At 35.1% G+C, this 16,568-nt stretch overlaps 1 protein-coding gene across 1 annotated transcript in view; it reads right to left on the reverse strand.

The window, feature by feature from the left end:
* Positions 1-16,568, reverse strand: part of PHF14 (PHD finger protein 14) — a 170,195-nt gene that overhangs the window by 113,369 nt on the left and 40,258 nt on the right. The window contains 5 exon segments of the mRNA XM_072854214.1: positions 7,279-7,418; positions 8,873-8,968; positions 10,547-10,642; positions 12,180-12,286; positions 12,877-13,147. Coding sequence (XP_072710315.1) covers positions 7,279-7,418; positions 8,873-8,968; positions 10,547-10,642; positions 12,180-12,286; positions 12,877-13,147 — 710 coding nt within the window.

Consider the following 16,568-nt stretch of genomic DNA (forward strand, 5'->3'; position numbering starts at 1 on the left):
ACAGCAGTCATCACAGTCCGCTAGAGAGACCAGTGGCTACCAAATCAAAATAGAGGGGATCTAATCCTGGATCAGGTAACTCTTATCAGTATAACCTTGGCTAAGTCAACACCTTTCTCCTTCAGTTTTTCCATATGTAAAATTAATATAATTGTGGCTACATTATAATGTTATAAAGATTAATCACTTCTTATCTTTAAAGCACTTGAGACCACCGGAAATAGGACACATGCCAGAGCTAGAAGTATTTGCTGGTCTAGAAAACAGAAGTACTACAAGGTAGATTGAGGGAAAGGCAACAGTGTCTCCCCTCCCTTATGTAAGTATGGAGACTCTATTAGTAGCCAAAACACATGGAAGTCAGTTTATGCAGTTTTTATACTTTGCAAACAGTTTTGGGCCAACATACAAGTGTGTAATACTCTATTCTTCCTCCTTTTTACAAACTTCAGTTCGGTACAGACTCAGTACCTGTTAACATTTCTAGGCCTCTTTAGGACACTAAAATATTAAAAACAATTTTAAAAAAGTAAGGCATAATAACTTTCACAAAATGTTACTTTTCACAGTTATATGTTTACATAAATTTGTGTGCATAAATACACACAAATATGTATACACACGCACTTAAGTAAATAAATAAAAGCACACAGACCAAACTACTATGACTGTAAGATTTTATGGAGAAAGGCTCTCCAATGATGTAAGAGGAGAGATAAGCTTTAGAGATAAAAGCGTTCCCTCAAAATTTTGTGTGTCTGCTTAGCTAAAGGTTACTTTGTGTTCTTTACTTGTGTATGATGCATTGTCTTCAAGTTGTCCAAATCAAAACTCTAAGGAGATTTTCTGTTTGGTAAGCATCAGAGAGCACAGCCCTCTGTAATACTGCAGCACCAGTCATGTCATTAATTTATGGAATGGAAAGCACAACTGAAAGTACTTACTATGATCTGCTTATGCAGATGTAAGCAATAGCTATGAAAGTGTTCAAAAATACTGTGATGAGCAATTCTTACAAAAAGTTTATCTTTCCCATTAATATGGTAAAAATATGTACTTAAGTATAAACTAAAAATTAAACATTCTACAACTAAAGAGCTGCATTTAAAAAAATGAAGTTTTCATAATATAAAAAAAATAGCAGTATGATTTTACAGCAACATTTGGAGTTGGGAACCCAGTCTCTTGCATCGACCACCCTGCACCTATGCTTTAAATTATTCCTGTTCTTCAGCTCTGCACTGTTAAATGAGAAAGACATTGTTTTTCTGCTACGTAAGCTCAGACAGTTATACAGAAACTAACTGTGCAGATCAGTAAAGTACTTTAGTTTCATTAGGGCCCTATTTAAATGGAAATAAATGAAGTATTTTAACTCTCAAGTTAGTGAGGAAGACAAGAAACATCTCTGTCAACAGATGAGGTACTGCATGCAAGTTCCTGAAATTCCATTTTTATGATCAAACTTGCTCTGAAACAGGTGGTGCAAGTGTCACAGCAATCAAAAGTAGAAAAAAAGCTAGACCTACAAAAAGAAAGCTGCAAAACCATAGTATGACAGGGGGGTGTGAAACACAGAACAAAACTTCACAAACACACCGAAGGTGAGGGGAAAAAAGGAAAGTTATAAACATGAACTTACAAGCCACCTCTTGATTTACTGGAATAGCCTCTACTATCACAGGCAACCACATCTTATCAACCCTATTATAAAGCAGTCAAGCTTCAACTATAAAGTAGTTTGGTTGTTAGCTCCCATAGGGCCCACAGAAAAGCTATTACAGACACACACTCCTCTGACTTGGAAACAATCTCCTAACTTTCAGGTCCTATTATGGTTTATTTCAACATGGTTCTTGAATTTAAAGAACTCTTTTCCCATCCTGCTGTTTAATCCCAATATATTCACAGAAAGCAGCCATATGACTCCTCTTCCTTTTGGCTATGCTAAAGTCATGCTCATTTAATTTCACCTCTTCAAGGACAATCAGTGAATAGAGAACCTACCACAACAGGGCACCTTTCCAACTGTTCCAACAGCCTTCGACTACCTCTAAATTAACAAGCATTGCCATGCAGCACAAGCAAATTAACAGGAGAAACAGTGCCAAAGATTCAACTTCTGTACACAGGTTTTGTTTTGCTTTTAGGCTGGACTTGCCTAATCTAGACTCACAGAGAAAATGAGTAGTAGGCAATAATATGCCTACTACTAAAAATTATTGGAAATGTTTGAACCGTCAAGAAATAAGAGTGATGATTTGAAACCTTTTAATCATACAGAAAGTCTTTGATTAAGTGCTAACAACCTACAGAAGAAAAAGCTACATGGTTTTGTTGTGTTTTCAATCTGACTTGGTACAAGACCCAATGGTACCAGAGGTACCTTCCCATCTCACACAGCCAATGGATTTTCTCAATCCACTAGCAAAAGACAAGGACAGCAAGTGAAAAGGAACACACATTATTAATTTTCAAAAATTATTAATGGTCCAGGCTAATATTGAAACACTGTTTTTGTGTAACTGCATGATGCAAATGTTTCTGCTTTGCCTGGTGGTGAATAGATTTTTGAGCATGGGCAGCTTCAAGAAATATGTGAACCTATAACAGGGCTTCGCTTCAGGGTTTTAGTAAGCACTCAAAGACCAAAGAGTGCTTTCTGGTTATGAAGTTTTAGAAACTGATAGTATGAGGCCTTTAACCTAGAAATTTACAAAGTGAAAAAGTGAACATCTACATCACTGAGAAAACAAGGAGGGGAGGGATAGTTTGGAGATGGGGTGGTTTTTTTAGTGAAGTGGCAATGAAAACTGTAGAGAGAAAACCCTGCTACTTCCCAAAACATTTAATGCAAACAATGACATTATGATGCTTTCTTATGCTGCAGCTTTACACATCAAAAAAATCTAAACGCACTTTAACTGATGGGCCTGGTACATGGAAATTTGTGAAATGATGATGAGAAAAGCTGAAGAAACACTGAACATCATTCCTTTATAAATGAAAGGTCATGAAGTTGAAGATCTCACAAACAGGGCTCAAAGCCAACATACTGGTAAACTTAACACAAACCTGTTTTTATTTTTGAAACTTTAATAACAAAGCAAACAACTTCTTTACTGTATGAGACAGAAAACCAGATAAAAACATATGACGATATTTTATTGAAAAGGTAACACTACAAAAATTAGGAAAAAAATGAGGTTTTGTTCAATTAGCACATTATAGATTAATTAGACTGCCTTAACTGTGTTATGGTACATAGTTTCAGAGTGGCTTGTGTGATGAAAATACAAAGGACTCAGTCTGAACAAGACAGTTGTTCTTATAATCACAACTGAGCATTAGGCCAGAAGAGGATTTGGAAGAAACCAGCATCCTCTGCACACAGCACTTACTGTGAAAGAGTAAATTTAAATCTTCTGTGCTGAGTGAACACCACTACAGTGCTTTCAGAAAACATTTCTGCCCCAGTGTTTAAAAACGAAAACTGTACAGTTAGTAGTTAAAAGTCCGGCTTCTTTTTAGTTAGGAGGAAACAGGTCTCATAGACATACTCTGTGATAAATCACTTCTTGCAATGTTAGCAAAGAATTAAACCGCTTTGAACTTGACAAAAATGGACTATAGCTTTAAGATGACACCTATGCTCTGGTAATTTGAATAAATCACACATCTTGAATGATGTACTGGAAAAGGAAAAAAGGAGGACTGCTCTTATTCTGGAGATAAAAGACTAAATACAAACCAAAAATAGTTTGTCAAAGAGCTTCAAAGAGCATCTCTCAGACAGTAAAGATACTGAAAATTTGCCGTTTGCAAAGACCCAAACATCCTTCAATTAGGACAAGTGACAAATACATAAAAATTTATCTGTTATATGCAGTATTATATAGCACTCACACTTATATAAATTAATAATTTTATATCATTATCCAATGACTCAGGATGAATAAAAACAATCAAGATGTACGGGACCAGTACTGAATGAGTGGGGTCAGGAATATGAATGAATGTCCAGATACTGAATGAGTGTTCATGCGACTGCTGGTCCGGAACTCCACAGCTCATTCTGTCCTGTGGCCAATATTCCCCACACAGAGTTACCACTAAAATAACTTGGCCTTCCAGAACAAAAATAAAAACCACCATGCCTAATATGATCATTAGTCCTTGTTTGGTTCATCTAGGTTCCCAGCATTTCATATGCTACCAGAAGTTATCACTGTTTTTCAGCAATCATTTTAACAGAAAGAGCTAGTCCCTGTTGGTAGCTGCCAAGTATTTTCTTAATGAAAATGTCAATATTTTACAATCAGATTTTGATTCATTGTATTGTCTGTCAACACTCGTGCATTGCTTTTGTATCAGTTCAGATCATTCTCTATCAGGAAAATACACAGTTCCCAGTTCATTTAGAACGGGCAGGGGCATAAGTGCACAAGTTGTCAGAGAGAATGACAAGGCTTAACTTTATGATAACATGAATTAAAAAAAAAAAATTCTAGTGTTTAACCAACAGGATTTCTAAGAAACTGAAAATTTCCAAATTTTTAAATAAAAGCATGCCATGGCATTTTACTCTATGATTAGAACTGCTGGTCTGTTTTGAAAGCACCACATCAAAACACATAAAAGATGAAAGCATTAATTTCTATTATGTAAAATAGTTATGCTCTTCTTCTCAAAATAAATCTATTTGAAATGAGGACAGGCTTCAAACTTACTTTGTTACAAACAATTCCTTTTTAAAATATTCACAATGTATAAATGTTACCTTGGAGGAAACTGTCAGGCCTCCGAACATGGGAAATTCTTAGTGTTAAGTGCTTGAAACCAATTTCTAATAAGCTGTGAGACACTGGTGCTCACCACGTCTAAATTCTTATTATGATTTCACTAAGATTAAAATCATTACCTCCTTTTTATGGTTAGAAACACTGAGATAACTAATTATAATTTGTGCTTTCTTTAACAAATTAGCTTTTAAATATAAAAATTTTTTTTTTCCTTACCATTACATGTAATAGTGGATTTAGTTAAACAATTTCAAAATCCTTTTTTGTATACTATAATTTAAATTTCTATTAAATGCTGAGCATGAAATGGACAAAAAATATAACTATTAACTGATCTACGTAGCCTCACACACATAAGCTGAATCATTCAGCATCCTCAAACACAGCATAAAATATGAAGCATATGGAATAAACTCATGCTAAGCTACCCAATGTTTAAATAAATACATATTGACAAAGTATATGACTCTAATCATCAAACCTTTTGCAAAGTTTGATGATTAGATGATTTTGCTCAAGTTAGCAATTATGAGTACATGATTAGCAGTGATAATAGAATAGAAAGTAAAAATTAAGAAACAATTATTTTTAACTGTTTCCTGCCTACTATTTTAAGAGTACTAAAGTCAACATTTTTAACCACTTTAAAGTCTTTCAACCTGTGTTAACATTTCAAGGAATTTCCCACTATACCCATTTTCTTACTTTATCTTTTTGCATAAGCTCCCATTATATCCTATACAAACATCTGAAAAGTACATGGCCCCCGTATAAAAAAAAAATTGCACTTTTCATAGCTTAATCAAAAGATTAAAATTGTATTCAAAACAGCAGGGGGAGAAAACCTGCTGAACTCAAACTTAGATTAAGGGTCCGTTCTATATGCTTTCTACTGATCCTGAAAAGAATACATAAAGGCATGTCCAATGATGAAAAGAATGCAATCAATACAGCTCAATTTGTCTGCTATAATCTCACACTCCAGAATATGCCTTAGGTAATTAGAAGTACACGCTAAGTTTGTGATCTGAGGTATAATTGAAGCATGAAATTCACAACAAAGGTAAGTTGTAGCTTTGAAATAAAAGCATTTTACTACCTAACCTGACCTATTCTGCCTTTAACACCTACTGCGAATTGTAGTCTTACATCTTTTGGACTGATGGCTTTTAGTGAGCCTTTTCAACTTGGTTAAAAAGCAGAACAAAAATCAAGAACCTCCTGTGCAAATGCAGAAACTACCAAAAAAAAAAAAGCTTCCATGTAATATAACTACTTGGTAAATTGGACCAAAGAGTTCAGAATGTCCTTAAAATAATGAAAAGTCCAAAATCACAGACAACATTAAGTAATTAAAGGGAAATTAAGTTCAGAAAAATATTAGTGATGGTGAAAACCTTTCTAAGATTTTCAGCTTTTAAAGGAAATCTCTATTAATTTACTAACTAAATCTACTGGGGTAAATCCTGGTTTTGTCATTTTAAGATATAAAAAAAGAGAGACCTCCCATTTCATGTATCGGCCATCTTGCTCTGCACACAATCATCAAAACAACAAAAAAGATGCCTTAAGTAAATGTTTTATGGAAGTTTTTAAAAAATAAAAAAATTAAGAGACACGTGAAGAAAAACAGAAACCAAGTCTTCCAATTAAAATAGTTTTACTGTATTTTTAGAAGGAATTCTTATACTATTCTGATTTAATGTTCAGACAAGGTGATGATGATTCCTGGAGATGCTGTACACTGACTTCTTAACCAGATATAAACTGCCTCTCAGTAACTACTTCTAACACATTTCAGAGCAGTTTAGAAACATGCAGAACGCCAACACAACACAGCAGCACACTAATTTTATGACAGTTTGGAAATCAGCACCTTTACCACATTATCAGTTCTCCACTGTACCACTTAGCTTTTGTTCTGCACCACTGGCATAAAAAGAATTTTAATTCATGGAAATGTAACTGCAGTAAGTACTGTTATGCATATGCTTCTGCCATTGCAGATTTGAGTCATAAGACAGTAGTAAAACCAACTGACTTCCCATCTTGCAATAAACTGATCTACTACTTACAAGTTTATTTTTAAGTATTTACAAGTATTTTTCTAAAGATCTGGACAGAGAGTTGCATATCTGGGTCCTAAGATAAACACAAGACCAAGTCTTTCATCTCCTGAAGGCAGCCTATAGTTTCCTACCATTATTATATAGCAGCATTAATAATCACAAATGAACTAAAAAGCTAAGTTAAAGCTGTAATCTATTTCTACACCGTGGCTAATAATGAGAAAATCTTTACAACTTTTTTTTTTTTACCTTGAAATATCACTGCTAATAACCTGAAAATAAAATAACTCAGTTCAGACTGCATTATAGCAACGTCTAGAACACTTAGAATTTGCAAGTCTCTTCACATTTATGTCCTACTTTAAGTACAGAGCTGGCACAAGACAACACATTAACTGCATTCTTACCAGTAACTGTTCTTGGTCTTCCTTGGCATCCTTGTAAGAGGTGGATCCAGGCAACCAAGATGATAATGGAGTTTACAAGTATCACACAGTAGCAGTAGGTGTTGATCATGGTTCTTCTTGCAAATTCCACAACTTTTAATGTAGGTAGTAGAAAAGCATTATAATTACATTCAAAATCATAAAGAATAAATGATACATCCCAGCACACTCCCCACTTTCAATACAAACATGTGGCAACTTCAATTTGATTGCATCATTTAAGTGCATAATTACTTTTTAAGCAGCTTCTACCTATACACAGTAAAGTATAAAAGGCATCTAATATGGTCAACAATAAAATGGCTTTCAATCTAACTTTTTGAGGACTTCCAATCAGTAAGTAATCACTTGATACTTCAACAAAATGTACCAGTGGCAAATGGAAAAATACTGCCTGTGCCATCCAAACGCTTAAATAGAAAACTATGCTGCTATTATCAGTCTTAACAATCATATGCTTATTTTAGTAATGCAAGCACCCTGAAATAGGTCTGTGCTACTATTATGTTGGGCAATGTATCAACTCATAAGAAATTACATTTCCTTTTTATTATTTTACTGGAATTGAAATTTTAGTTATTTCAAAAAGATCAAGTGTTCATTGATTCCATTATAAAATGGGAGGAACTAAATGACTGGATTTGAATGAAACAGAACTAGTAAAGCATGACTCCTATTAGTTTGTGTATACATCTAAATTGCCAAATCCTCAGCCCACTGCAATGTTCCCAAGATTTCCACCTCTCACAGCACTACAATTAACTTTTGCTTATGTAACCCATCTTCTCCATTTAGCCTGCCAGCTGGGCAAGATACTGCCCACTTGCTGTGGCTGGAGGCCTGGCTGCTGCTCTCTAGGTAAGCGACAGACCGTGCCACTTCTCAGCTGGTGGCCAGAGAAGAAGATCCAAGATGATATGTATATTTTGCAGAGTTGTGCTCTGGGATCCTAGTATATGTTCCACCGTTAGGCTTAGTTAAAATCCAGTCAGTAGCTTCACACCTTATAGAAGAGGGGAAAAGGTGGAACAATGACAGAGTAAGTGAATACATTTTATTTTCTTGGGAATTAATAGAAATAGAAGTACGGAAATTTAAAACACAAGATATCCCAAAGCATTTGACAACCCATGAGCAAAAAGTAAAAATTCTTATATGACAACTGTTTTATGCATCCAGCCACTGTGACTAGACAGCAGCAGCACAGTTCACAAAATCATCAACACAGATGATTGCATTCAAAAGACAAGATGACTAGTTAAAAATTTTCACACCACAAAGGACCCTTCTATTTCGGCTGTAAAGAGTTACCTTTGTCCTTAAAGCACTGCTGTCAAATTCGCAAAAAAAGCCCAAACCTTACTGATGTGTGCTAAGGTGAAGAATTGACTACTATTCAACTTCGCCTTCATAAGAAAGTAAAACGTATAGACAACTCTGAAGCATTTTGTTAATCAAAACCAAAGCAAACAATTTTCTCTTAACACTCTTGTGAAACTATAACTTACTAGATATTGTATCTATTCTGTCAAGACTTCATTACTTGCCTATAAAGTACAGCCGGAAGTGTAGATGTCTTTTGCGTTCCTCCTTCCTTTTTACTCGGTTTCCTTTCCTTAGGAGCACGTAAAATTGCTGGTATGTTCAATTTCTATTGGATTTGAACAAATGCAATATACATGAGTCTTAAGACTTCGAGAGAATACCCCTCCAATCTCAATGCATGAAGAACAAGACTCAAATTATGAGTAGGAACTGGCTTAGCTAGCTATTTTGCAGACAAGAGCAATTACAGATGTTTATATTACAAAATCATATTGGTATAAAGTAATATTATACTCATTTTTTTCAATTCAATAAATAAAAACCACATTGAAATACTAGCTTTTAAAATTTTTCTTCAAGCTTCAAATAGAGGGATGGACAAGGATGCATTTGTCTAGGCAGCTGAAACAAGCAAAGGCAAATTCACGCAACTGACAGAAGAATACTGAGGCAGTTTATTTTCCCCAACATCCCTGCTACACTGGTGCTCGATAGGTTAATTAGAAAAATTATCTTATTGGACCAAGCCCTCCACAAAGCAGACAAGATTCTCTTCGGGTTTCTACTAATCTGCAGTATGCTAGCTTCTCAGACAGCAACCATCTATCAAAGTCATTTCTCAGCAGCCCCGTGGGTCTGCATCTGTTCAACCAACTGGAAAAAAAAATGTCATGCAAGCTGTGCAAATGAATTCTACTTCACTTTTCTTCTTTTTTTTTTTTAATTAAGTAACATTTGCACCAGGAAATATATTTGTGAATACTTACTCAAAGTCATCTTAAAAAGGGAAAAAAAATAATCTTGATTCAAGAGATACATTACATGAGAATCCTTCTTCACAAGTAGAAAAGATAGGCGGACAAATAGAACCAGAAAAAGCTAGCGTACCTTAAGAACTACTACTGCATAAAGAAAGGGTAAGCTTCATTCTCTGAATAGCAGCACAAACTCAGCAATACCAAAGGGCACAACAAAATTGTGACCTAAATGTACGTCTGCATTTTCACACGGAACAGTTTCTTCAATCTTCCTTAAAATCATAATTGGAAATAATTTTAATCTCTGACATCTAAAATGGCCATTTCCATTTAATAACTTTGACATAAAACATATATCAAAACATGGCAAGAATCTATACTTCTCTCTTTTCTCCATGTGTATCAATGAGAACAAAGATAATTGCTGGCAACAGGAAGTAATCCAAAACTTCTCTTCTCCTAGACATTTATATCCATTTGACCAAAATATTCTGCTCTGTCCAGTTAAAAACCAGCACATACATACTGTAGCTTTAAAGATTTATATCTTATAAAAGCCATACAGAGTTACCATATCATTTGAAGCCTACAGTAACTAAAGACAATGTGGAGACAAAAATGGTGAGATTAACTCATGCTTCACGTTAAGGTTCATCACAAATGACAGGTCAATCAGTTACACCAAATGAAAGAATTTTGCAAACAAGATCGCTATTACAACAACAAAATTAAGCTACAGGTTCCCAGCAGGCGGTCTGCAGAAGTCTAGATATTTCAATCAGGAAACACTGTCCCCAGAGTAAAGCCTGGGTCTGATCGAATCAATTTATTTGGCCATAGAAGTGACAGACAGAAACAAAAAGACCTATTCTTGGAAAACCAGTTCAGCCTATGAACTATAAAGAGGAGGGAAAAAACCAACCAACCTGTCCAATGATTCTACCCAGCAGAGCCCAAATGCCTTGCCCTTCATTTCGCAGTTTTCCATTCATATTTTGTAGCTCTTCCAAGGACTCACATAGCTGAAAAGTTAAAGAAAAAAAATCAACATGAATGAAAATCCATTAAGAGTTATTTAATAAAATTTATTCAACCTCTTACCTACGTAGGGTGCGTTACTTTATTGTGGGATTAAAAAACAATGGAACTCATGTCAATATAGCTGAGACCAGTGCAATCATGCAGCAATTTAATGGAACTAAGATGAAAATCTGGGCAGGCACCTATTTTGTGAAGATCTGAAGCATTTCAGCATGAAAATAAGGCTTCATAAAGTCAACTAGAAAGCAAAACTAAAATACAGCAACATCTTGTATGTGTTGTCCATACTACTTAAGCAGCAAGATTATAACAAGTAACCACATAAATGAATTAAAGATCTATATTGCATTACCAAAGAACATTCACTCACTCTCATAGAAAGACATATAATTTATTAAAGGATGCAAGCAGAAAAAAGGCTTTTTTTTCTTCTGGAAGTAACTGTTAGTTACTACACAGCATATATGACACAGCACAACCTATTAATTTGGTCAAAAGCCCCACAGACAATCTCCTTCCTCTTTATCATCTTTGGGCAGTTCACAAGGACCTGCTGCTTCATTTCCTTATGTTCTCATTTAAAACACACCCAACAGTTTAAGAATTAATAGCAACACTATTTTTTTGTCATCACTAACCATCACTTGATAGGTTGCTGAATTCAGCAAGAATTGCAGCATGCCATGTCACAAAAGACACAGTATTTCTATGTTCCATAACAAAATATTTAAAGATTAAAATAAAGAAGTAATCATTTAGTAAATGCAATTAGAACACAAAATGCTTTTCTAACCATGATGATGAGTTAATAGAAAATTACACTAGCAACATTTTGCAGGAGCAATGCCATCATTTATGGGCCCCAAATTTGCTATACTCAAACAAAACACTCAGAGGACACTATGGATGTGTGAATACTTATTATTTCAGCCTGAAAAATTAGCCAAGTCATTAAATCTAGGATGAACATGACTGGAGTTGGAGTTGACATAAATAAATAAATAAATGAATAACAGTCCGACAATCCTAGATTCACAATTATCAAGTAGGGTTCCAAGCAGAGAACCAAGCAGGTTCAAAAAGAACCTAGAACTACACATGAGCAAAACAAAACAAAACAAAAACCGAGGGGGGGCGGGGGGGTGTGTCAAACTCTATTGTCTCAAAGCCTCAAATGAAATGCATACAAAGAAAGAAAAAAAGAAGGGCCTTAAGACATAGTTCACTAATGAGAGGGACTCATCTGTCTATGTGCAATTTGTTACTGGAGCTCTCAGTGGAGTCAGTTAAAGAACTTGTGCCCAGCCAACCTATGACATTTTAGAAGTTGATTCTGCTTGCACAGGGGGCTGAACCACAGAATATTTTTAAAAGAAGAAATATATTTTTAAATATTACTTTTAAAGAAATAATGGTTTCTATCTATCTAAGTCATTTTGTTTGGAAAGAAAAATGCTATCAAAGTTAACAGCAGCAATACTAAAACAGTACAAGGGTTTATTATCCCTTTTTCTTTACCTTATTATACTCCACATGAAGCTTTTCTTGCTCATTTTCTAATTTATCCTTGATATTCTTCTGTTCAGCCATATTCTCCTGGATTTGAATCATGCGCATATTTCTCTCTATTTAAAAGAAAATTGCATTATTTCCTATCCTTGGCTATATTTTCAAATTTTATGCAACGAAAGAAGTGAAGCAGTGAAAAGCATAAAACCATAACAACACAAAACCAGAAAACTATAGCCTATAGGTTTATTACACAGACTGAGTGGAATGAACAGTCATAACATTTACTTTCTGCTGCATGACTAGTATAGTTACTTAAATGGTAAGCTCTGATCAGTCATCTAGCGAACAGTCCCAAAGACAAAATCATGCCATTCCACACAGAAAGGCAGGAAAACCCAAGGAAAAAAAAAAAAGACACCAAAGGTACCTAAGCTTCCACTCCCTTTTTAGCAGAGACACTGCCTCCTGTTTATATTTGAAATATTTTCTTTACTGAAATATCTTTTTAAAAAAATCACTAACTTTCTGTGTAAATACAGATACCAAGCAATAATATACCTGATCTAAAATGAAGTCGTAATTCATATTTATCTGCTAATAACAAAGAAATGCAAGTAAAATAAAAAGCCAATGAATGAGCACAGTACAGATACAGCAAAGCGGTAATTTTTCATTGAGAAAAATATGCAATTTTCATTCGTACCAAGGTAATAATTCACAAAATCAGCAGTGAGAGCTGGTTGTTTATGTTTTCTTCTTCCATCAACACTGGAACTAGTATCTGAAGTATCCACTGGAAAAATGTCTGTACTAATTCCCATTAACTCGGCTTTGCGCATAAGCTTACGTATGGCTGAAGCACTACTAGTAAGTGGTCGTGGTAGCTTCTCCCTGGGAACCCAGGCCTGAGGCCTGGTGGTGCGGGCCAGCTCTGCCTTGGCACGATACTGCTGTAGCCTGGCATTGATTCGAGCCTGCAATAAAGAATTCCATAAATTAAAAACATAAGGGAACAATCCAAAATTGGTTTTGAGTTATATCCTTTTGGAACACATCTGCAATTTATCTGTATTTTAAAAGCCGCACGATCTAATCAATACTATTTTCATTCCAGAACTCTATGACTCAAGAAACAGCCACTGATACAGACATTTTATTTTACTTCAAAATGCATACACAAGTAACATGATCCTTTCACTAGGTTTTGGAGGTATTCACAGGTTTCTTTATAAGATTTTCCCACCAATGAAAGTAACACAAATGATTGCTGGCTTTCAGACAATCCCTTCTAATAACAATAATTTGATGGGACTGTGAAAACTCACTACTGGGAAAAGCCTTGGCTGACCTATCAAAAATACATTTAGATACACTTTAAATTGGTATCTACATGAGCAATAAAAGTTGATGAATAGTATTTTTGCCATATTTTACATCCTTTCATGGGAACTCCTTTCTCAATGCCATATCTCCTTATAAATGGTAAGCTAGCTGATTATAATGTGCCAAAACCAAAACCCAAACAGAAACGAAGTAAGCAAGAGAAGCTCACAATATATATTGTTGATGACATCTGTATATTTGTGACCATCTGGGAGATCAACCCCAGCAGATCAAGCTGTTAGTAACAGTTGGAAAATGCTGTCTTGCGGGAACTCTATGTAGTGGCAATTCTAGCAGAAGATGACATCAACATACAAACCTTCAGAGGCAAAACTCCAGCTGACTATCAGTTAGAAGTTGTTTACTTGCCTACAGAAAGAAGAAACTAACCTAATCCAACTGCCCCACCATATGGTATGAGATACTCCTGAGACAAAAGCAAAAGAGTGTGCATATATATACACGCTGTGGTTAAGGAACATCTCTGATTACAAATAGCATCGCTGAAGGTAATATTACAGACAGTTTAACACACATTACCTTACTAGGTCTTGAACATTAATGACCAAGAAACATGGCAAATGTGGCTTGCAGGCCAGCTCTGACCCCAAGGGCTCTTTTCTTGGACCCACAGCAGCAAGCAACAGATCCACCTAAAGCCACCGCCTCGCTTTATTCTCCACTGGAAGGACCAAGGATGGGTTATAGCTTCCTCAGCTAAGATGCTTCTTTACTGATTACATGCTCAGTTCTGAAACCCTTGGGGTTATTTAACATGTCATACAACTGTATACCCAGAGCTTTATTCCAGAAATAGATGACAGATGAAAATGACTAATGTCTAAATGGAATCTTGAACTTGAGTTACTTGGATTTAAACAATTTTCAAGTATATGCTCTACTCAAGGAACATACATTTCCTTTATTGATATAAAAAAAGTATTTCAACGTAGAACATCTTCCAACAATCCATAATAGTTCTAGACAGCTTTATATATCATATTCTTCAGAGGGATTTACTTTCTTGGGCCACAGGACTTGCCAGACCATTGGGTCAGTTATTCCTGCCTGGGCTACAAAGCACCAAATACCCATTTTTGCTCCTTCAAAAGTCTGCCTCAAAAATCCACTTTCACAATACCAGATAAATTATTTGTACAACTGCATACTTATTTATGTTAGCTCAATGTTTGTAAACCTCACTTAAGCCTACAAACTCCCCTGGAAGTGAGCTTTTATATGTACATACATATATACACACTATACAAATATATATATATATCCACACATATATATATTTACTCCTTAATCTTTTTTTCCAGACTAAGCTGTCTCAAGATTCTTATTTCTCAGACAAAATCCTAATTTAACAAAGATGGTTGAATTTACTGGTGGGATTTTAACTTCCTCATGCAGATAACATATGGTAAGGTAAAGGATGAATTTATAAATAATTTGTGTCAACTCCCCAGTCAGATATTTCTAGTATGTATTATGTACCCCTTACAGTTTTGCATTTCTAAAGAGGCACAGCAACCACTCAAACAATTACTTCATAAAATCCCAACACATACAACGGGACACGGAAACGTATTTTTCAAGCATCCAATCTGTTTCCATCCATGCAAACTCAGGCACATACACAATACTAATGCAAACTCATACACCACCAGAGCCATCAATAGTGAAATCAAGAGGTTTTACAAAATGTATGCAAGTTATCAAATTTGTATCAAGATACCTATGACACCATGCCAAGTAACTCCACCTGCAGTTTTCAGCATTCGTTCTTTCAATTTCTAAACATTTAATCCAAATAATTTTGACTAAAAAACTGCAGGGTCTTGGTTTGGGGGAAAGAGGAGGAAGAGAGGGAAATGCTGATAAGTTCCCAGCATTATCAGCACTGCATAACAAATGCCTGAAAACAGAGCTAATAAGCCCTGTTGGACTGAAACTGATTTTGCACAACCAGCACTTACTATTATGTTGGGTAGTATTCATATTATTGTGATTTCTTCACTACATAGGTGCATTTCACATAATTGAGAGCTGAGTGTATTCTGCAAGAACTATGTAACCAGTTTTAAATCAAGCTACACGAAGCTCAACACATACCCCACAGAAATATTTTATTCAAAATTCTTCTACGATAGAGTTTTCTCATATTCATTCTCAAATGCACAGGTCATTTTAAATCAATACTCTCTTCTCCCATTCAAAGATCTTTGAAGAACTAGAAAGGTATTATTTTTTTAAATAAAAAGTTTGGTGATATGAAGATTTATTTTCTGATCATTACACTACAGTTCTCCCTTCAGAAAAAAAAAAACAGTTATTTATCTCCCATAACTGCCTTCCATTATTTACAGCATCTGCTACTTTCTGCAACATATTAGGCAGGATTCATTCAGATGAGCTGCTTTTCTACATATGTATGATTTTTCCACAGAATGCAGTTCAGCCTAAGCAGCGAAAGCAACATGTTATAAATTCCTCAGAATCAGAAAAAAATAATAAAAGTACACAGATTAAAACATATCAAAGTACATAGATTCCCTTAGAAGGACTGAAACCTTTTTATCAACAGGGCATTTACTGGTTGAGCTTATGCAGTAACTAATAGTTTTACATGGATCTGCCACTAGACAGAGATACAGACTTTGCCTAAGATTTTCAGACAACTCCCACTCAGCAGCACAGACGCAGTTTCTGTACCTGCATCATTTTTTTTCTAGGAAATCTTCACTATGAAAAAAAACTAGCACACAGATTTCTACTTAGGCCTACAAAAAGTGAAAAAGGATCTAACAAGAAAAAACTTTACGCAAGCTAAACTCTTCTGCCAAGTTCAGGATATTACTAAGGGGAAAAAAGTGGATTTTTATTGAACTTGGATATAGAAATATACCTAATTTCTTGCCTGCCTTTTTTTGCTAATAATCTTGAAGAAAATGGTAAACAAAATCTATGAATTACAATGAAAATGTAATTACCAACTTTTTGCCACAA

This window comes from Ciconia boyciana, chromosome 2 (assembly GCF_034638445.1).
Source record: "Ciconia boyciana chromosome 2, ASM3463844v1, whole genome shotgun sequence".
NCBI lineage: Eukaryota > Metazoa > Chordata > Aves > Ciconiiformes > Ciconiidae > Ciconia > Ciconia boyciana.